The 22,037-nt window shown below is 46.4% G+C and overlaps 1 protein-coding gene across 2 annotated transcripts in view; it reads right to left on the bottom strand.

Annotated features, from left to right (window-relative positions):
- cpxm2 (carboxypeptidase X (M14 family), member 2) overlaps positions 1 to 22,037 on the bottom strand; it is a 308,110-nt gene that overhangs the window by 103,032 nt on the left and 183,041 nt on the right. For both annotated transcript variants that reach the window (XM_072479272.1, XM_072479270.1), the window contains one exon: positions 5,500 to 5,623. In XM_072479272.1, coding sequence (XP_072335373.1) covers positions 5,500 to 5,623 — 124 coding nt within the window. The remainder of the gene's footprint in view (positions 1 to 5,499; positions 5,624 to 22,037) is intronic.

The raw sequence follows: 22,037 nt of genomic DNA, 5'->3' as shown, positions 1-22,037 counted from the left end.
GACAACATCTACTGCCCTACCTGCATCAATCATCTTAGTGACCTCCTCGAAAAACTCTATCAAGTTAGTGAGACACGACCTCCCCTTCACAAAACCGTGCTGCCTCTCACTAATACGTCCATTTGCTTCCAAATGGGAGTAGATCCTGTCTCAAAGAATTCTCTCCAGTAATTTCCCTACCACTGAAGTAAGGCTCACCGGCCTGTAGTTCCCGGGATTATCCTTGCTACCCTTCTTAAACAGAGGAACAACATTGGCTATTCTCCAGTCCTCCGGGACATCCCCTGAAGACAGCGAGGATCCAACCCAATGACGGATTGGCTTGTGGGGGATAAGGGATACCCTAAGAGGTCCTGGCTGATAATGCCGATGGCCTGAGACTGAAGGGACCGGCTGACTTACCTGTGTCACAAGTGTCACCCTGTTCTGCCCAATGTCCTTGAGATACGCTAGTATCAGGAAGGGGGGATTCAAATGAACTGCAGACAGCCTGAATTTCCTTGATGGAAGGCCCCTGTTGGATTCCAGCGTTTCCTCCTCCCTGAGTGTACCTGTAGGGCCCTGGATGACTCCATAGAATGGAGGGGCAGCTGGAGTGAGTTCCAGAACGTCTGAGTCATTTGGCACTGCCATTCCTGGAGGCTCCCCATAATCTGTATCATGGTGTTGACGCCCTCAGGGACATTCCTCAGTGTCTAGGCTACGCTCTTGAGCACCTCGGTAATGTCCACCTGCATCTGGGACATGTCCCACAGCAACTGGGACATGATGTTGAGGATCTCAGCCACGGCCGTCACAGACTGAGACATGCCTTGAAGACCACCACTCACGTTGTGGATGTCATGCTCAGATTTTCCACTGTGGTCCCCAGTTTAGCTGTGTGGGCCTGGGTGCCAAGCATTGCTGGCACCATCTCCTGCGCCTGAAAGCTTTGGGACTCCTCCAATCGGCCTTGCCACTGACAGCCCCTTCTGAATGTCGCAGATGTGCCCTATCATCTGTATCAGCTCCAGGAGAACCTTGTCCAGAGGCTCAACATCTGGCTGAGACCCAGCTGAGTCCTGGGATCCGGCAGACCCCGGACTGCCGTCTCCCTTGGATGTTCCTGCCTCTACCTGATGTGCAGCAGCAACTGTGTGGTGCTCATCAGATTGTGCCCCCGAAGCCTGTCCACCAATGTCGCCCACCAAGGTGTGTGTCTCCGCGCTGGTGGAGGGTGCGAGTGATAGCTGTGACGTATTGCCGTAGTTCTCAGGACTCTCCTCTGAGGTGTTCTCTTGTGTGGCGGGGGGTACTATTCCAGATGGTCTGGCCTCATCACATGGTGATCCTGCAAGACAATGGACATGTGGTCAGTGAGAAGGAAGCATCATTTTGTGGAACATCAACAACTCACTTGAGACAGGTCATCTCGATGAAGGGGCAGTGGATCCTCAGTTCTCTGGCACAGGCCGACCTCGCTGTCGGTCACTGCTCTCTCCTCGGGCAACTCCACGATCTACAGAGCCCATTCCTCATCACGGGTGAGGACCTGGATCTCTCGGATTCCTCCTTCCCCCCACTATTTTCATCCTTTCCCTACCTTCTCCTGCGGGGACAAAGAGAGGACAATGTGAGCCGCACGCTTTGTAGATCGGGGGGTGGGGGGTCTAGAGCAAGTTGCATGTGTGGGAACTGCACCTGGACATGAAGGGGTTGTGCTTGTGGGTGCCAGAGAGTTCTCAGGAACAAGTTGAAGATCGGATGCTGGGAGGATGAATGCGAGGTATCAGCCAGTGGATTGCAAGGGAGAAGAGGGGGGGGGGGGGAAGGAATTTGAGGGGCAGCAGGCAGGACTGATGCCATGAGGGAGGTGGTAACTTAACCCTGTAGCTCATTAGATGTCATTCTTCTTCTTCCGATATTAGACGGCAGTCCTCCTGGTCATGCTGCCCGCACTTACTGCAGCTGCCAGTGCGACCAAGGCGGCATTGCTGACCCAGCTGCTGGTTCTCCGACTCCCTCGGGGGAACAGTGTGCCCTGCCTGGCATCCACGGCGTCGAGAAGCCTGGCCAGTTCGGATTCCCCAAAGCGAGGATCAAGTCTCCATGCTGTCATCCTCGTTTTTTTGACTGGGAGTGAGTGGTGAGGGAGCCTTTAAAAGCAGTTCCCCCTTCCTTGTTAGCAACAAGCAGCTGAGGCACGAATCTAGTGAATCAAGACACAGATGGAGTCAGGCTTGGCAACATTCATGTGCTTTCAGGAAAATTTATTTTTGGAATTAGGTGTGGGTGAATACAGGCCATGATCTTGCCATTGCAGCCAATGTGAAACACCCTGTCAAACTCACCCAAAATGGCACTGAGAAATGTTTCATTTGAATCGTGCCCATTGATAGTGAGAGATTCAGTGATGGTAATGCCATTGAATGTCAAGGGAAGATGATTAGTGTCATGATATGCAGACATGCACATAATGAGATGCAGACAGGCAGCTAATGAGCACAGAGAACAGGACATAACCAATCAGCAGGCAGAGCACTTGGGGGTGGTTTCCTACTATAAAAGGCACGAGGCACTCACACTCCGCCTCTTTCCACTGGGGACATCTACAGAGTGAGCCCTGTGTATATATCACATAACACCTACAGCACGTGGCTAAGAGCTAGTCTGGTTCAGTCAGACAGAGTAATCACACTTAGGTTAGCAGAGAGTCGAACTCACAGAGAACTGTGCTAACCGTGTGACAGGTTCAATAAATCAAATTGAACTAACTTCAAGGTCTGGAGTATATTTCAGTTATAGCTGCATCCAGTTACAGCCCATGTCTTAATAAGACCATAAGACATAGGAGCGGAAGTAAGGCCATTCGGCCCATCGAGTTCACTCCACCATTCAATCATGGCTGATTTCAACTCCATTTACCCGCTCTCTCTCTCCATAGCCCTTAATTCCTCGAGAAATCAAGAATTTATCAACTTAAGACAGAACATAGATCTGTTATCTCAGTGTGCTTAACACAATTAGATTCTCTCTTTTTTATTGCCTGTCACTTGCGTGGTACGAATGTAACTTGCCATTATCATCCCAAGCCTGAATATTGCTCAGTTCTTGCTGCATATGGACATGGACTGCATCAGCATCTGAGGAGTCGCGAACGGCGCTGAACATTGTGCAATCATCGGCGAACATCCCCACTTCTAACACCATGATGGAGGGAAGATTGTTAATGATGCAGCTGAAGATGGCTGGGCTTTGGATATTCCCCTGAGGAAATTCTGCAGCAATACACTGGGATTGAGAATTTTTTTTTAGTTAAAAAAAAAATAAAAAAAATCTAGTGTACCCAGTTAATTTTTTCCAATTGAGGGGCAATTTAGCGTGGCCAATCCACCTACCCTGCACATCTTTGGGTTGTGGGGGCGAAACCCACGCAAACATGGGGAGAATGAGCAAATTCCACACGGACAGTGACCCAGAGCCGGGATCGAACCTGGGACCTCGGCGCCGTGAGGCTGCATGGCTAATCCACTGCGCCACCGTGCTGCCCCGAGGGGGGGGGGGGGGGGATTGAGATGATTGACCTCCAAGAACCACAACCATCTTTCTTTGTGCTCAGTATGGCTCCAAAGAGTGGAGAATTTCCCCCCCCCAATTTCCATTAACATCAGCTGCACTGCTATACTCAGTTGGCACCTACAGTCCACCAGTTCAATGCAAATGAAACCTGGTGGCCCATTTTGCTCGGGTTTTGAGATTGCACCGCCTGTTTCAGATTGGTTTTTGACCTTACGTTTTCCTTAGTGTCAGCTGTGAGAGACCTGTTGTCACTGCCGCTGGATGTACCGGCCGGCTGCTGATGACCAAGGCCTGGGTGTCGGCCAATTTGTCAGAAATGGAGGACGGACTGTCACGATTTGAGGCTTCATTGCCGAACTGCTGAATAGGTGAAAAATCCCGTTGGAGTACCTGTGTTTAAAATGTGCTAAAACTACTGTCCAAAACAGGAGGCAAGCCACGGGGTCAGTGGTTAATTATTTTTCAAAAGGTTTGACCAGGAGCATTTTTTGTTGAGACAAGAACCCCAGATTTTACATTGGGATATTTCATTAGTAGACTATTGGCTGGATTCTATGCAGTCCCGCGCCAAAATCTTGTTTGGCGCGGGGGCGGAGAATACAATTTCACGCCGAAATCGGGTCCGGCGCTGTCCGCCAATTCTCCTGGCCCCGAAGATCGCCACGTTCGCGTCGTACTTCGCGTGGCTGGGAGGTTGTTGCCAGAGGCCCGCCCAGCGATCCTCCCCTCCCGCCGAGTTCCCGACGGCGTGGAACTAACATGCCATTGCCGGTCAGGACTCTGTCCGCGGCTGCCCTCGTGGGAGGCGGGGGGATCGGGCACTGGGGGGGCCTTATGCCGGCCGGGCGGATCCTCGGGCGCGCGTTCAATCAGGGGGGCCGCCGACCCAGATGCCTCCGCAGTCCGAGTCTTCCATGGCGCTCGCTGCGGCCGCTGGAGGCCGTCTCCGTGCGCACACGCGGACTCAAAACCGGGTGCTGGCGTGAATCCGGCCCCCTCCTGTTGCTGAATTCTCCGGCACCGGAGATTCGGCGGGAATCGCGCCGCGCCGGTTGGCGGGCACCCCCCCCCCCCCGGCGATTCTCCAGCCCGGAATGGCCGAAGTCCCGCTGCTAGAATGCCTGTCCCGCCAGCGTGGATTAAACCACCTCTCTTACTGGCGGGACAAGGCAGAGCGGGCGGGCTCCGGGGTCCTGGGGGGGGGGCGCGGGGCAATCTGGCCCCGGGGGGTGCCCCCACGGTGGCCTGGCCCGTGATTGGGGCCCACCGATCTGCAGGCGGGCCTGTGCCGTGGGGGCACTCTTTTCCTTCTGCCTTCGCCATGGTCTCCACCATGGCGGAGGCGGAAGAGACCCCCTCCACTGTGCATGCGCGGGGATGCCGTGAGCGGCTGCTGACACTCCCACACATGCGCCGCCCGGTAATGTAATTTCTGCGCCAGCTGGCGGGGCACCAAAGGCCTTTCCTGCCAGCTGGCGGGGCGGAAATCAGTCCGGCGCGGGCCTAGCCCCTCAATGTGAGGGCTCGGCCCCTCAAGATGCGGAGGATTCCGCACCTTTGGGGCGGCGCGATGCCGGACTGATTTGCACCGTTTTTGGCGCTGGTCGGCGGACATCGCGCCGATTACGGAGAATTTCGCCCCGGAAGTGGGGGGGGCCCGTGTCCGCAGCCAAAGCTGCGAGAAGCACCCTGGGTCCCTGATCGCCCCCTGAAGGTAAGTGAATCAGCCTGTATCATTTTGAGGAAACTCGGGAATGCAACACCAGCATTTTTACCCCATGTGGGGACATAGCCCCATCTTGGGAGGATCCAGTCCTTTTTTATTTGTGATGAAAGTAATTTGTTGTGAAAAAAATATTGAACTTGCAAAGTGAACGGAAATGGTACAGAGCAAATGGAGGTATGAAGAATAATGTGTGGTCTTTCAGATATAAATCTTACCAATTTCATGCTCCCCTGGATTATCGGATATCTCGATGGCGTACAGTTTCATCCCCTGATAGCTTTTGCCAATGTTGTAAATCCTCGTGATATTTGGACACTGTTCATTTACTATCTTCATCAACTGCAACAAAATGTACAACTCAGTGAGAATTCAGCAGTTGGAGCTGAAAGAATCATAGTGAGTTATTAGCTCCTTTGAGTGGCATTTCGTCGCATCGTTCTTAAACGCTCTCTCAAATAGCTCATTTAAACTGTGTGCATTCTACACATACCTCAACACATTCAAGGATTAGCGTCATGTAAACCATTCAGAAGTTCAGGCAAGTGAGCACAAAGCAATGATCAACCACTAATATATCATCAGTCAACCAGGGTTGCACACTAAAGACAGACATTCATGCTTAATTAACTGAATAAATCGGTTTGTCCCTTATTGCAGAAATTTTTATATCTGTATCAGGGTATCATTTTACAAGTTAATGATGCACAGTCGTGTCATATGTTGAGCTGCAATCCCGTGTGAGAAGATGGATAATCTGATGAAATAATTTGTTCACATGATATGGAAACCATACTGATATGAAAACTTTAAACCTGGCACCGTCACTTTGTACATGCATCTTTGATGGGGCAGGACAGGTTAACAAAGCAGTTAATGAAACATATGGGGTCCTGGATTTTATAAATAGACACATAAAGTCAAATAGCCAGAAGGTTATGCTAAACCTAAATGAAACACCAGTTCGCTGCCAGAAAGAATATTTTGCCCAATTCTGAGCACTTGGCTTTCGGAAGGACATGAAGGTTTAGGCTGGAGTGCAGAGAAACCTACTCAGATTGTTCCATGGATGAAGTATTATTGTCACTTTGGATAAACTAGAGAACCTAGGGTTGTTTTTCTTGGAACAAAGAAAGGTGCGAGGAGATTTGGTAAAGGTGCTTAAGATCGTAAAGTATTTAAACAGAGTAAATGAAAAGAGAAGCTGTTTCCATTGGCTGACTGAAGAACTAGAGGACACAGATTTAAACTGATGGGCAGAAGAACCAGAGGCGACTTGAGAACAGCTTATTTTGTGCAACAAATGGTTAGAATTTGAAATGCATTCCCTGATTGCCATTACTAAACAGTGGTCTTCAAAAAGTGAATTGGTTAACTATTTGATGGAGGAAGCGTTGCAGTGATATGGGGAAGACAGGGGAGTGGAGCTAATTAGATTGCTCTTCAAAAGAGCAAGTGCAGACTCGATCGACTGAATAATCTATGCCGTGCTATTCTAAGATTCTACAGTTGTTTGGCAAGATCACATTTAGTTTGAAGGTTTTTGCTTGATTACATGTATTTGTTTATTTCTATTGTTCAATTAGAGTTATATGGTTGATGAACCATGCCAATGATTTTCGATTTGCGTGTACAATATATGCACGCACTCCCAGTCAAAATTTAAGGGTTGAATTTGCTGTTGCTCAACATTTAACATATTCATATAAAATGACTTTGTCTTTGCTAATTGTACAGGGGTGCCAACCAGTTCTTGTTGCCATCATCTTGGTTACATAACTAGGTGACCAGGCACTGACCAATTTAATCTGGTGGGCATGATGCGGAGGTGCCGGCGTTGGACTGGGGTGAGATCAGTAAGAAGTCTTACAACACCAGGTTAAAGTCCAACAGGTTTGTTTCGAAACAAACCTGTTGGACTTTAACCTGGTGCTGTAAGTCTTCTTACTCATCTGGTGGAAATAGGGTCTTCCTGACCCCATGCTATTTTTGCATGGCCTTTTTACAAATCAGGAAGGCCTTGGGTTATATGATTCCACAAGCATCTATTCTGAAGTTGAGGTTGTCACTAAACCCAATAGGAAATTTCCTGCCCCCACAGGTTTTGTGTGCGGGTTTTGTAAGCACTAAGAAACATGCCTTGTTGGAGAGTTAGTGACCACTAGGGGAAGCCTGCTGAAGTATCAGGAACATTCTGACAGGCAAGTGCAAAATGATCTGACAACTTGAAATGTTAAAATTAGATGATGCATTGTAATATGGATCTGTTTAAACGGCAAAGATCCATTTATTACACTCTGAAAAAGTAGTTTGCCGATTACATTGACCAGCATTGTTTAATTGTTTGGATGATATGGCTGGAACGATGCTCAGACACAGGCTTGGATTTCGGGAGTCAGGAACTAGTCCGACTCGTCTTTTTCGAGCCTGCAGTGAAAGTCCGGCCAATAATTGTGACTTAAAATTTGTTCCTGTTGACAATGATTCATTTATTAGTTTTACCAGATTCACAAACGTTGTCATTTTGAATGTAGGCAATTTAAGATCAGCTCTCTCGCAGCAGAGAATGCTTCAAAATTGTCTCTCTCTGCATTTTGGAGAAATCACTGAATAAAACTAAAAAAAGAAAATTGGCCTCAGGTTACTGCTCATTTCTGAAATTGTTTTGCACCATTGAGAGGTAAATTGAATTGGTCAAGCAAATTTGATTCTATCCAATTTGAAAATCAAATACTTCCTATGCTGGTGGGCACTTTTCCAAATACTTAGCAAGTTCAGAAGTTCTTCACATTGAAAATCTGTTGTACATCTGAATCTGTTCCACTGAAAATGTTCAAACTTAACAAACTTATACTAGGAACAGATCACACTTTGATTATGATTTGTACTGCTGGTTATTTGTGCTAACAGGTTTGAACAAATTTCAAATATCAGAGTTTATTATTGCCGGTGAGAATATTTCAGCCATAGATTTGTTTTCCAGACTGTTATAGTTAAATGTGTGAATATTGACCCTGAGATTATACTGTGGGACAGTGCTATTGCATTCATCACTAAGTATCCCAAAGGCATTCCTTCTAATACTTCTGAAAGTACCATTATTGCCACATAAATATACTTGGACAGATTTGATTCAAACCTGTTGTTCAAATTTGTTGTTCGTATACTAATTATAGATGATCTAAACCACCATACCATCTATGTGATGCAGAGGGGTAAGCTTGATACCTGGCTACAGGATTTCATTGCCAAGCTGCTGAACTTCTGGTAGCCTCACAAGTCCCTCCTAATTGTAGTTTGTAGCTGATTAAGAGGGTGAATGCTGTTCCCTTTCATTCGCCTGCCCATGTTGGGTGATACAACCCACCGTTTAGTTTATTGGTTGAAAACAACAAAATTATTAAATTCACCAAACATATTTAAAAACTCAGTTTCTGACTAAAATTAGTACGTGCAATTAGGTATACAGCAAAATATAAGCACCAAGGGACAAGAGTGTACTAATTTAAACATTATCCACACACTGCACAATAGAGGAAATAAATGCAATGTAATTGTCTTGAACATTGAGCTGAGTATTTATTTGCCATTCGTTACAATTGAGTCACAACAGAATGTAATGTTTCAAATAGGTGAACGACATGAAACTGCAGAACAAGGTGGCTTTGGCATGGTTATTTGGCAGATGTGGCCTGCCAAGAAATGGAGCATTCATAGCATTTTGCTGAATACAAAGTAAAACTTCTCACACCTGAATGGTTTACATACCTTGTCAATAATTTACATCATTAAAATGTTTTTTTCCCTTAATCAGGTAAAGTGACCAAGTTTATCCAGTAAATCCATTGCCCATCTAATTAAATGAAAGAACTTATTGTTCATCCTGCGTCCCATTATTCGGTGGGATTTTACGGTCCAGTTACGGTGGCTGGGTCATGGCTGTAAAATGTGGCGAGCCGTTCAAAGGTCCATTCACTTTGGTGGGTCCAGAATATACCGCTGGCGGGTGGGGCCCTAAATTTCCGCACTTTATTTTTATTTACTCAAGATCATGTTTTGGTTCTTCGAGAAGATGGGTTGTCTGGTGCAGGTGGGATTTTGTAATGGACAGACGACAACGTATCTGGAGCCTGTTCAAGTCTTAACAATTACAATAAACTTGGATTCTGGTATGTTATTTGCATTAAATGTTTGAAGTGATAGTGAGCAAGGTGCATGTTTGACACAGTATCAGCCGCTTATTGTACGTGTTGATAAGTTTAGGGACCGGATGGTGGAACTCAGGCAATAGCAGAGATCTATTAGCCTCACAGGCTGCAATATCTGATAGCCAATAAAAATCGCACATGCTCTGCATACCTGAGGGTGGGATTTTCCTGTCCCATGGACAGCGTGCATCGTGACAGGTGGAATTGGAAAATGTGAATAATGGTAAAAAGTCAGTTTCCCATCTTTCATGGTGGGTCAGAAGCTTGGCGCGGTATGTCGGGCACCCCATTGGAATATCATGAGTACTCATTAAAAAGGCAGCTTGTTGGAATCAGGCACCACTCCAGATCAAATGGCCACACTGGCAGCAAATTAAACCGGCATGATTCATGACCAGAGGGCTAATATCACTTCACTCATGATCTTGAGGTATATTCAACTATCTTTCACTGCATTGTGCTTACAGCTGCTTCGGCGCCATGCCAAGGCTGCGCAGGTAAGACCAGGGGAATAATGGAGGGAGGGGAGGCGGGGGGGTAGGAGGATGTCAGATCCAAGGCTTACCGCATGAGTCCCACATGAAGGTAGCTGGAAGGGGCTGGAGGGAAAAGGCTTGAATGGGCGGGGGGGTGAGCTGAGACAAGACAGAGGCAGGAAAAGATGCTTGAAGGCAGAAGGCTTGAATGGGGGGACTACTGGGGAAGAGAGTAAATGCAAACACATGACAGGGAGTGGGTGACTGGGGAAGAGAGGAGAGGCAGTGGCATAGTGGTGTTGCCACTGGACTAGTAATCAAGAGATCCAGACTAATGCTCTGGGGTCCAGAGTTCGAATCCCACCAGGGCAGATGGTGAATTTGAGTTCAATAAAAAAAATCTGGACTTAAAAGTCTAATGATGATCATGAAACCATTGCTGATTGTCGTTAAAAAATCTGGTTCACTAATGTCCTTCCAGGAAGGAAATCTGCCATCCTTATCCGGTTTGGCCTACATGTGACTCCAGACCCACACAGTGGTTGACTCTTTCTTTTTTAAAATAAATTTAGAGGACCCAATTTTTGTTTTTTCCAATGAAGGTGCAATTTTGCATTGCCAATCCACCTAACCTGCACATCTTTGGGTTGTGGGGGTGAAACCCATGCAGACATGGGGAGAATATGCAAACTCCACATGGACAATGATCCAGGGCCAGGATTCAAACCTGCGTCCTGAGTGCTGCAGTCCCAGTGCTAACCACTGCGCCACATGCCACCCTCAGTAGTTGACTCTTAACTAGCCCCCACTGAAATGGCCTAGCAAGCCACTCAGTTCAAAGGCAATTAGAGTTGGGCAACAAATGTTGGCCCAGCCATTGATGCCCCAAGAACAAATTTTTAAAAAGAGCACGGAGACACATGACTGGGGGACTGCAAAACATAGACAGTCCTGGGCAGTTGCCTCACTTGGAACAGGCAATACTGCCTTCATTCTGGCAGTTAGACAATTGAGAAGGAGAAGAAGATGGGCCCATCGCCGGAAGGCTAGGCGAAGGGAACAGTCTCACCCCAACGAACAAGGGCCAACTGAAGACCCAGAAGCTGCCAGAACCACTGAGCAGAGGCATCTAGCAAGACGAAGGGTGTACAGGAGAACCATCTCATGTCTGCAGATGATCGAGACACAGTGCCGTTGACACCTTCACTTGCATCGGGATGTGATGGCTCAATCCTGCAACATTCTCCAGGAGTTGATGATTCAGGGATTGGGAGGGCACCCATTAACAGTGGCTCTAAAATGACTGTCCCTCTGAACTTCTTTGTGAGTGGCTCGTTCCAGGGCTCCAAGGGGATCTCTGTGGGATTTCTCAAGCATTTGCTCACAAATTAATTTGAGAGGTTATAGGCACCCTATTTAGCAAGACGCACAATTATGTCCAGTTCTCCTTAGTTGAAGCCAACCAGTTTGCAAGAGCACTGGACTTTGCAGCAATCTCCGGATTCCCACTGGTGCAGGGTGCCATTGACTGCACTCATGTGGCTTTAAGAGCTCCCTGGCAACAGCCACTACAATACATCAACAGGAAAAGGTTCCATTTGCTCAATGTGCAAAGCAGATATCTTCAGTCACTTCCAGGAGCCACAGATCTTTTGAGTGTCCTTAGCACATCCAAGTTTGGCTCCTAGATCACAAAAGCTAACAGCAAAGGACGTGGCTGATGATGCCAGTTCGTCGGCCGCAAAGTGCCTCAGAGGAGAGGTACAATGCTGCTCATTCTGATTGAACAGACCATTGGTATCTTGAAGGCGCAGTTTTGATGTCTGGACAGATCGGGTGGGGCTCTACACTACTCGCCCCAGAGTGTCTCGCACATCATCGTGGATTGCTGCTCTCTACACAACCTAGTGCCTCAAAGAGGGGGTGTCTTGCCAGGTCAAGAGATGGAGGAACTTCACATTTCCTCTAATGATGAGGACATTGAGGAAGCTGAGGTTCCAGCGGAAGAGGCCATAGGATGGACCAGATGAGGCAGGTGTGTACATCATATGCTTATAGCCACCAAGCGAGATATGACATATTGATTTATTTTGTTGGAGGAGATCAAACATCCAGAACCTCCAGTAGCCTGACTCTCTTTAGCAGTTATCCAAGAAGAATTCTCTGGACTACCCTAAGCCACATTCCCCTCCTTAGGCATTTATGTTAGGACACGTTTCAATGTACCACTGCTACGGTTTTAATACCCATTTACTTTCTGGTACAACCTTTTCTGAGGAGTCCTGAAGCGCTCTTACAAGTGCAACAGGATCGCCCAATTAATTCCAACAATTAGCTTTCGCATGTCCAGTTTCTTTTACAATGGAAGCATACATTTTCCTTTCCATCACTTCTAGGTTCTAACCTACCTCCTCTATTATTTTGACGTACTTCCATCCGTTCTCTCAACTTGTAACTATTCTATCATTCGGTTTTCTATTCTTCCAATTTTGCTGTTGATTCCCATTTAAACCATTTCCCCACACGTAATTGGCTGAGTGAGATAGCATGGTTATCAGCAATACTGTCGCTTCTTGGATCCTTGCTACTTGGCGCTCATCTAAATAAGTCTTAATGGTTACTGGAATGCTACCTCAGAATTATTCCATAATCATAATTGCCCTCACAATCGCAATTTAAAAAAAAAATTTAATGAAGGAAACCATAGATCTCACAGCATTTATTTTTCTCTTCAAATTCAACAAATGTCTGATCGTTATGGTCATAAACTTTAATGGATAAGCTTCAGGCTCAAGCTCATAAGCATTGAGAATTGCCTTTTTAACTTTTTCATCGCCTGCGGACTGCACTTCTGACACCCTAGTGTACACATTGATACCTGTACCTTTCGGTACACTCTATAGCACTAAGGTCCAAGCCTCTTTTGGGCGCCAAACCTCACAGCTATCTTTTGAAATCAGGTGAAATATCCTTCAACTCCATTGTCTGTAAATTTAGGCACTAAATGAAGATTATTCGTTAAATCAAAAATCTCAGTGGAACCCGACTGACTCTTTGATCTCCCTTTTCTTTCTTTAATCTAAGCTTGTTTTTTGTCAGTTCATTCTGTCTGAGTTATTTTTCTCTTTGGAATTAAAGCCCAAGCTTTTTGCATTTCCCTTTCTTTTGTTCTTTCTTTTTCTTTCTTCTGTTTCATTTTGAATATTTTCATTTCTCTCTTTTTCCTTCAATTAAGTTTTTTTTTCATCTCTTTTTCTACCTCAGGGTGCTTCATTTGCACCTGAATTTTTGTTCACTCTAGCTTTCATAGATTATCATAGAATTTACAGTGCCGAAGGAGGCCATTCGGCCCATCGAGTCTGCACCGGCTCTTGGAAAGAGCACCCTACCCAAGTTCAGCACCTCCACCCTATCCCCATAACCCAGTAACCCCACCCAACACTAAGGGCAATTTTGGACACTAAGGGCAATTTATCATGACCAATCCACCTAACCCGCACATCTTTGGACTGTGGGAGGAAACCGGAGCACCCGGAGGAAACCCACGCACACACGGGATGTGCAGACTCCGCACAGACAGTGACCCAAGCCGGAATCGAACCTGGGACCCTGGAGCTGTGAAGCAATTGTGCTAACCACCATGCTCCCGTGCTGCCCTAAGCTTTGAGACATCAACTTCTCTCTTTTTAATTCTAAATGCTGGGTCATTACCTTAATCATATCACCCGTACGAGATCCTCCTTTCATTTCCACCTTCAATTTACCTGCTAATCCTCTCAGTTTAGTCTTAGTCAAGGATTTCAATAATCCATGGACACATCTGCTTCCAGAAAAGTATTAGCAAGTCAAAGCCATTTTTGAATTCCAACCAGTGTGGTACTTCACAGAAAATCCTATTCACTATGCCCAGCACCGCCACATCGTTTCTTTAAGGATTCACAGATCCCAGAGAATTCAAGGACTTTTGTATTGCGCAAGAGTCCCCACTTTGTTACGATCCAGGCTTATGTTAATACCGGACAAGTCGGATCCCAGAGTGAAACCTGGCTTGATAGATCCTAACTCTTATTTTAATAGGAACTAAGGAGGTAAGTTACTGAACAAGTTCACAGCAGTCTGCTGATGAACTTTTAACACAAAAATAAAGCGTTTATAATAATAATAATAATAATAATCTTTATTGTCACAACTGGGTTATATTAACACTTAAATGACACAATTTGTAAACCATTTGTTCAGCATATTGTTCCAGGGTCTCTGCAGCTTCCCCTTTGAGAGGTGTAAAGGATGCCAGATATCTGGGGGGTCATTCTCCGACCCCCCGCCGGGTCGGAGAATGGCTGTTGGCCGCCGTGAATCCCGTCCCTGCCCCTGCCGAAGTCTCCGGTACCGGAGATTGGGCGGGGGCGGGAATCGGGCCGCTCCGGTTGGCGGGACCCCCCGCTGGATTCTCCGGCCCAGATGGGCCGAAGTCCCGCCCAGAAATTGCCTATCCCGCCGGCGTAAATCAAACCTGGTATTTACCGGCAGGACCAGGCGGCGTGGGCGGGCTCCGGGGTCCTGGGGGGGGCGCGGGGCGATCTGACCCCGGGGGGGTGCCCCCACGGTGGCCTGGCCCGCGATCGGGGCCCACCGATCCGCGGGCGGGCCTGTGCCGTGGGGGCACTCTTTCCCTTCCACCTCCGCCACGGACTCCACCATGGCGGAGGCGGAAGAGACTCCCTCCACTGCGCATGCGCGGGAAACTGACAGCGGCCGCTGACGCTCCCGCGCATGCGCCGGGAAACTGAGAGCGGCTGCTGACGCTCCCGCGCATGCGCCGCATTTCCGTGCCAGCTGGCGGGGCAACAAACGCCATTTCCGCCAGCTGGCGGGGCGGAAATCCCTCCGGCGTCGGCCTAGCCCCTCAATGTTGGGGCTCGGCCCCCAAAGATGCGGAGCATTCCGCAACTTTGGGCCGGCGCGATGCCCGTCTGATTGGCGCCGTTTTTGGCGCCAGTCGGCGGACATCACGCCGTTGGGAGAGAACTTCGCCCCACATTCCTCACCCTAAACCCCCACTGGATGCCATCGGTGGCTTTGGCAGTGTGCATGGATGATTAACATTCGCAGGCAGCACATGTATGATGTCTATATTGATATTAAGTAGCACTGTTTTGCCACACCCACTACATGCCTATTTTCAAGCACGATCGAATTTCTAAACCAATAACTTCAGGGGCATCATTCTCCGACCCCCCCCGCCGGGTTGGAGAATTGCCGGGGGCTGCCGTGAATCCAGCCCCCGCCGGTTGCCGAAGTCTCCGGCACCGGATATTCGGCAGGGGCGGGAATCGGGCCGCGCCGGTTGGCGGGCCCCCCTGCTCGATTCTCCGGCCCGGATGGGCCGAAGACCCGCTGATAAATTGCCTGTCCCGCCGGCGTGGATTAAACCACCTTTTGAACGGCGGGACAAGGCGGCGTGGGCAGGCTCTGGGGTCCTGGGGGGGGCACGGGGCGATCTGACCCCAGGGGGTGCCCCCACGGTGGCCTGGCCCGCGATCGGGGCCCACTGATCCGCGGGCGGGCCTGTGCCGTGGGGGCACTCTTTCCCTTCCGCCTCCGCCACGGTCTCCACTATGGCGGAGGCAGAAGAGACTCCCTCCACTGCGCATGCGTGGGAAACTGTCAGCGGCCGCTGACGCTCCCGCGCATGCGCCGTCCGGGGATGTCATTTCCGCACCAGCTGGCGGGGCAACAAAGGCCGTTACCGCCAGCTGGCGGGGCGGAAATTCCTCCGGCGTCGGCCTAGCCCCTCAATGTTGGGGCTTGGCCAAAGATGCGGAGCATTCCGCACCTTTGGGGCGGCACGATGCCCGTCTGATTGGCGCCGTTTTGGGTGCCAGTCGGCGGACATTGCGCCGTTTCGGGAGAATTTCGCCCTTGATGAGGAAGCAAAATCGGCTTTATATTTTGCCTGTAGACATCAGTTTGCAATGAGCCAAAACTGTTTAACTTCAGCTGTCTTATTTTCCTAACAAGTACTGTGAGATGACATGTTAAACACTGCTTTGGTTGCCAGCTTCATACACAGGTCTGTACTTAAAAAAGCAATGCATCACTTTGGCTTACCAGGAATCTCTTCAGCTTGGGTTGTGCTGCATTGATCTGCACTGGGAATTGGCACAGTAACAAATGCAAAGAACATATGAAACACTATCATACGTTTGGGAAAGCGGGCAGCATAATCAAAGACCCTTCCCACCCGGGTTATTGTCTCTTCCAATCTCTTCCATCGGACATAAAATACAAAAGTCTGAGAACACAAATTCAAAAACAGATTCTTCCCCACTGTTACCAGACTCATTAATGGCCTTCTTATGGACTGAACTGATCTATCTACGTATCTTCTCTACTTTTGTCGCACTATACTCCGTATGCTTCACCCGATGTCTATGTCTATGTATTTACATTGTGTATTTATTGTATGCCCTATGTTTGTGGAATGATATGCCTGGACTGTACGCAGAACAATACCTTTTATTGTACCTTGGTACATGTGACAATAAATCTAAATATAAATCTATCGGAAATTATGTTCAGTGTTTGAAAAGTTAGGTGAAACAAGAAACTTGAATTAAAATAGTTTGATCAGAAAATCGCCAAATTGGTGGTGTGAGCAGAAATGATCCAAAATACAGTTGAGCCTCGCAAGTAAGCTATTAAATAGAATGTGGAAATGGATACTATTATAAATGAATAGTGTGTACTTTAATCACCATTTATCATTAGTTGACATATAATAATCTTCAGGAGATAGAGAAATTGCTCAGAATGCACTGTTATAGCATTCAGTGTTTGCAGACTCAGATGAATTGATTTAAATATTAATATACAGTAAAAGTACTAGTGAATTGATTAATATTACAGTATTACAAGTAAATGAATTGCTAATTTGGACTTATAATGGGATAAAGTATTAAACAGACAGAACCTTACTTTTAGCATTATCTCCCTCATCTTTATTACTCAGCCTGAAAGTAGTTATGCTTATTTCAGATACAAAGAGTCTTTCATGAACTGTACATTCACAGTGCTTGCGTCAAAATAAAACTACCAAAGTAGCCATGTGGGTTCAGAATTAAACTTAAGCCCCATAAAGATAATGACGGTTGTTAGTTCCACAAAAGTAATATTCACCGATAGGTTAATGCAATTAATTATTGTGAACTATTTCTGCAACTTCATTTGGGACGAATAAACTTGTATTAGAACTAGCAAAACTTACAACTGGGCAACCTTTATGTGACTATATAAAACTCCAGTGGATGGTAATTATGTTTTATTGGCCAGGCACGTTTAGAATAGCTAGACGAGTAGATCATGGTGAGTGTGTATGGGATTTTACTTGAGGTAAACACAGCTTATCTATATTTGTCTTGCTGTGGTTTATGCAGCAGTAATTTATACAGAGTAAATTTACAGGAATTCTTCTGTCTTACTGCATTTCTAGTAAAGTTCTTACTTAACCCATTAAAGATACATGGAAAAACATAAAATGGTTAAGCTGGTAACAGGACATCATCCAGTGATTCAATGTGTTGATGTAATAATGCAGTGTGCCATGGGGAAATAAAGGCATAAAATGTCAGCCATGTTTGCGTCCACAACCATCCTGCAGTACAGAGTAATTCATCGTATGTGACGAGCTTTGTCATATATCTGAACAGATATGCTGAGGTGCTATATAATTGCAAGCCTTTCTATCTGCCAACACTCCACCTTGTATGTCATGAGGAATAAAGCATTTCTGCGATGAAACTGCAGTTGATGGCAAACACAAGGTTGCCTCTCTATCCACTGTATACAGAAAAATCAACTGCCTGACTTTTATTCCGATGTCAGTGGAGCCTTTTTTCCGTGAATCCCTGCCAAATTTACTTGCTCCACTTGTCAGATATGCTGACTGGTGTTTGATGTACAAGAGGGGAGAAATGTGAACAGGTTGCAAGTGAAAATAAATTGGTTGTAGTGTTGCTCTCCCAAAACCCACAAAGCGGTATGAAAACAACTTTATCTGCAATTTCCCACTCTGCCTTTGTCCATTGTCAGGTCATTAGTACTATGTAAGTGTTAGGCGAGTGGATTAGAACATTTTCCTCTGCAGACTGGAACAGAGTTTAAACAAAAGTAGATAAGGCTAAAAGGTTAATTCCTTAAAAAAGCAGCTCAGCAAATACCCTGTTGCGAAGAGGAATTGGAGCCTATAGGAATAAATGTAGACTGAGACGTCTAAACGTTCTATCGCACATGGCAGTTTTTGAACAGCTGAGAGATGGCAGAAATACAGGGAGGTGGGTAGCTGAGGAGGTTTTGGAGAGCAACAGACCAGGGTAGAAAGGTTAAATCATGAGATAACTATCCTGGAGCTTTGTTAGAAAATCTTGGGAATTAGAGAGCGGTTATTCTGTCGGAGGTCAAATGGATGTTCCTGATCTCTAGAAGGTGGGTGGATGGGACAAAGCCTCTTGCGTCTTTCCATGATTTGACTTTTGCCAAATTTTCTGTTCTTTGTCTTCTGGAGTGATATGGTGTTACGCATTCTTTGTGACACTGAAGTGCTTCTCGAAGATTTCTGACCATAAGGTGCATCATAACCAAGCTTGATCATGAACTCATCCCAAATCCAGACATGCATATAGTACTCTGGGCTTTATTCAGAGGGACATAGAATGCAAGAGCAAGGAGGTTATGCTGAATTATACAAGGCACTAGTTAGACCTCAGCTGGGATACTGGGTGCATTTCTGGGTGCCACACTACAGGAAGCATGTTAACGCATTGGAGAGAGTGCAGAGGAGGTTTACAAGGATGGTTCCAGGGATCAGAAACTTCAGATATGTGGATACATTGGAGAGGTTGGAACTGTTCTCCTTGGAGAGAAGAAAGCAAAGAGGAGATTTGATAAAGATGTTCAAATCATGAGCAGGCTGGACAGAGGGGCAGCACGGAGGCACAGGGGTTCGCACTGCTGCTTCACCAGGGATCTGGGTTCAATTCTGGCCTCGGGTGACTGTCTGTGTGGAGTTTGCATTTTCTCCCCGTGTCTGCATGTGTTTCCCCCGGTTGCTTCGGTTTCCTCTCACAGTCCAAAGATGTGCAGGTTAGGTGGATTGGTCATGCTAAATTGTCCCTTAGTGTCCAGGGATGTTAAAGGGTTATAGGAATAAGGTGGGGAAGTGGGCTTGGGTGGAGTACTCTTTCAGAGAGTTGATGCAGACTCAATGGGCCGAATGGCCTCCTTCTGCACTATAGGGATTCTATGTAGTAAATAGGGAGAAACTGTTCCTACTCATAAAAGGATCGAGAATGAAAGGGCACAGATTGAAAGTTATTTGTAAAAGAAGCCGATGTGAGAAAAATTGTTTTCACACAATGAATGGTTCGGGACTGGAATGCATTGCCTGGAGAGGTGGTGGAGGCAGGTTCAATCAAGGCATTCAACAGGACATTAAATGATCATTCAAATAGAAACAATGTGCAGTTGTACAGGGAAATGGCACATGATTCTTGTTTCATAGAATTTATAGAATTTACAGTGAAGAAGGAGGCCATTCGGCCCATTGAGTCTGCACCGGCCCTTACAAAGAGCAACCCACTCAAGCCCACTTATCTACCCTATCCCCGCAACCCAGCAACCCCCACCTAACCTTTTTGGACACTAAGGGCAATTTAGCTTGGCCAATCCACCTAACCGGCACATCTTTGGACTGTGGTAGGAAACCGGAGCACCCGGAGGAAACCTACGCACACACGCGGAGGACATGCAGACTCCACACAGACAGTACCCAGCCGGGAATCGAACTTGGGACCCTGGAGCTGTGAGACAATTGTGCTAACCACTATGCTACCATGCTGCCCTATGATTTGGAGATCCAGTGCAGACATGATGGGCCAAATGGCCTCCTTCTGCACCGTAACAGTTCTATGAGTCTATGATGTACATTTTCCAATGCGTTGCTCTGGATAATGGTCCAAAGGATGTAGCCTGGCTTATTTTTCTAGCCTGGTGTTGCTGAGGCCAATTGCCCTGTAAACCCTGATCTCAATGGCTCAGTCACACATTACCCTTACCAACTGCTCTTGTGACTGATTTAGGATTTCTGACCTGGATGATTAATCTTACTAGTCTGCTTCTAACTAAGCCACCAAAAGAGGAAAAGTTCCTATTTAACTTCCTATACAAAACAGGACAGCTCTCACTAGAGGGAGATTACTCTTCAAGCTTTCAAATTAGTTCAATAGCTTTCAGTCACTTTCTGGTGGGAGATTCACCGAGTAAGCCGCTCAATACTAAATCGTTACTTTTTCAGCATGGGTCCTTGTTGCTAAGGACATCTTAATGACCTTCAAGGAATTTTAAACTTGCTCAAGTTAACACAGGTACAGTTTATATATTTAGTGGGGTTTTATTCCAAACATTTTAAAGTATAAAACAGAGTTACTGAGTCTGCAGAATGTAAATACACTGAGACATGGATATCCAAAAGTATTTCTAACTAAAAACGTTTAAAAGAGTAAGAAAGACATAGTCACAGAAGTCTCAAGAGACTTGTTTGTTGAAACAAATGGGGAACAAACCATCTTGACTGCACTCTCTTGCAGGAGAGAAAAGTGAGTGCTGGCTCTGTCGAATCTGTCTCTTTCTATACTTTTCTCTCCCCTTTCTCTAGAATAGCTTGATGATAAATATAGGTTTATATTATTTATAATAGCCGTAGTAGATGGCCGATAGTGGGCCAGCTTAAAGATGGCTATTCACAGGTATAGATGCTCCACCATTTTAAAAAAGTGGTCATTTACTGGACATGTTAGCTCTGTGTTTAATCATTGTGCTGGCGTCAATACATCTTGAAATATGTACAAACTTTGTTCGAGCAACATGTTATTTCTGTGCGCTTCTCGCTTAAGCTTTTACTAATGATGTTAGGAAGAATTTTATGTTTATCAATTCAAGATCTAGAGTAAAATCTTTTCTCTTTGTTACATTTGTTGTTTGGGGTTATTTGAACTATTTAAGTCTTACTCCTAATCCAATTTGTTATCTTTTGCTTTTGATAAGGTGCCACACAAAACGTTGCTGCATAAGATAAAGATGCATGGCGTTAAGGGTAAAGTAGTAGCATGGATAGAGGATTGGTTAATTAATAGAAAACAAAGAATGGGGATTAATGGGTGTTTCTCTGGTTGGCAATCAGTAGCTAGTGATGTCCCTCAGGGATCAGTGTTGGGCCACAATTGTTCACAATTTACATAGATGATTTGGAGTTGGGGACCAAGTGCAATGTGACTAAGTTTGCAGACGACACAAAGGTGAGTGATAAAGCAAAACGTGCAGAGGATACTGGAAGTCTGCAGAGGGATTTGGATAGTTTAAGTGAATAGGCTAGGGTCTGGCAGATGGAATGCAATGTTGACAAATGTGAGGTTCTCCATTTTGGTAGGAATAACAGCAAAAGAGATTATTATTTAAATGATAAAATATTAAAACGTGCTGCTGTGCAGAAGGCCTGGGTGTCCTAGTGCATGAGTCGCAAAAGTTGGTTTATAGGCGTAACAGGTGATTAAGAAGGCGAATGGAGTTTTGTCCTTCATTGCTAGAGGGATGGAGTTGAAGACTAGGGAGGTTATGCTGCAACTGTATAAGGTGTTAGTGAGGCCACACCTGGAGTATTGTGTTCAGTTTTGGTCTCCTTACCTGAGAAAGGACATACTGGCGATGGAGGGTGCGCAGAGGAGATTCACTAGGTTAATCCCAGAGTTGAGGGGGTTGGATTACGAGGAGAGGTTGAGTAGACTGGGACTGTACTCGCTGGAATTCAGAAGGATGTAGAGGGATCTTATCAATAGAGGACACATTTGTCCTGACTGAGGGCATGCAAGAAGAGAAACTCAGAACAAGGGGCGGGATTCTCCGCAATCGACGCGATGTCCGCCGACCGGCGCCAAAATCGGTGCGAATCAGTCCGGCATTGCGCCGCCCCAAAGGTGCGGAATTCTCCGCATCTTTTGAGGGGCCGCGTCCTCACCTTGA

This window comes from Scyliorhinus torazame, chromosome 16 (assembly GCF_047496885.1).
Source record: "Scyliorhinus torazame isolate Kashiwa2021f chromosome 16, sScyTor2.1, whole genome shotgun sequence".
Lineage (NCBI taxonomy): Eukaryota > Metazoa > Chordata > Chondrichthyes > Carcharhiniformes > Scyliorhinidae > Scyliorhinus > Scyliorhinus torazame.
The sequence above is the reverse complement of the archived record's forward strand: the minus strand, read 5'-3'. Positions and strand labels throughout refer to the sequence as shown.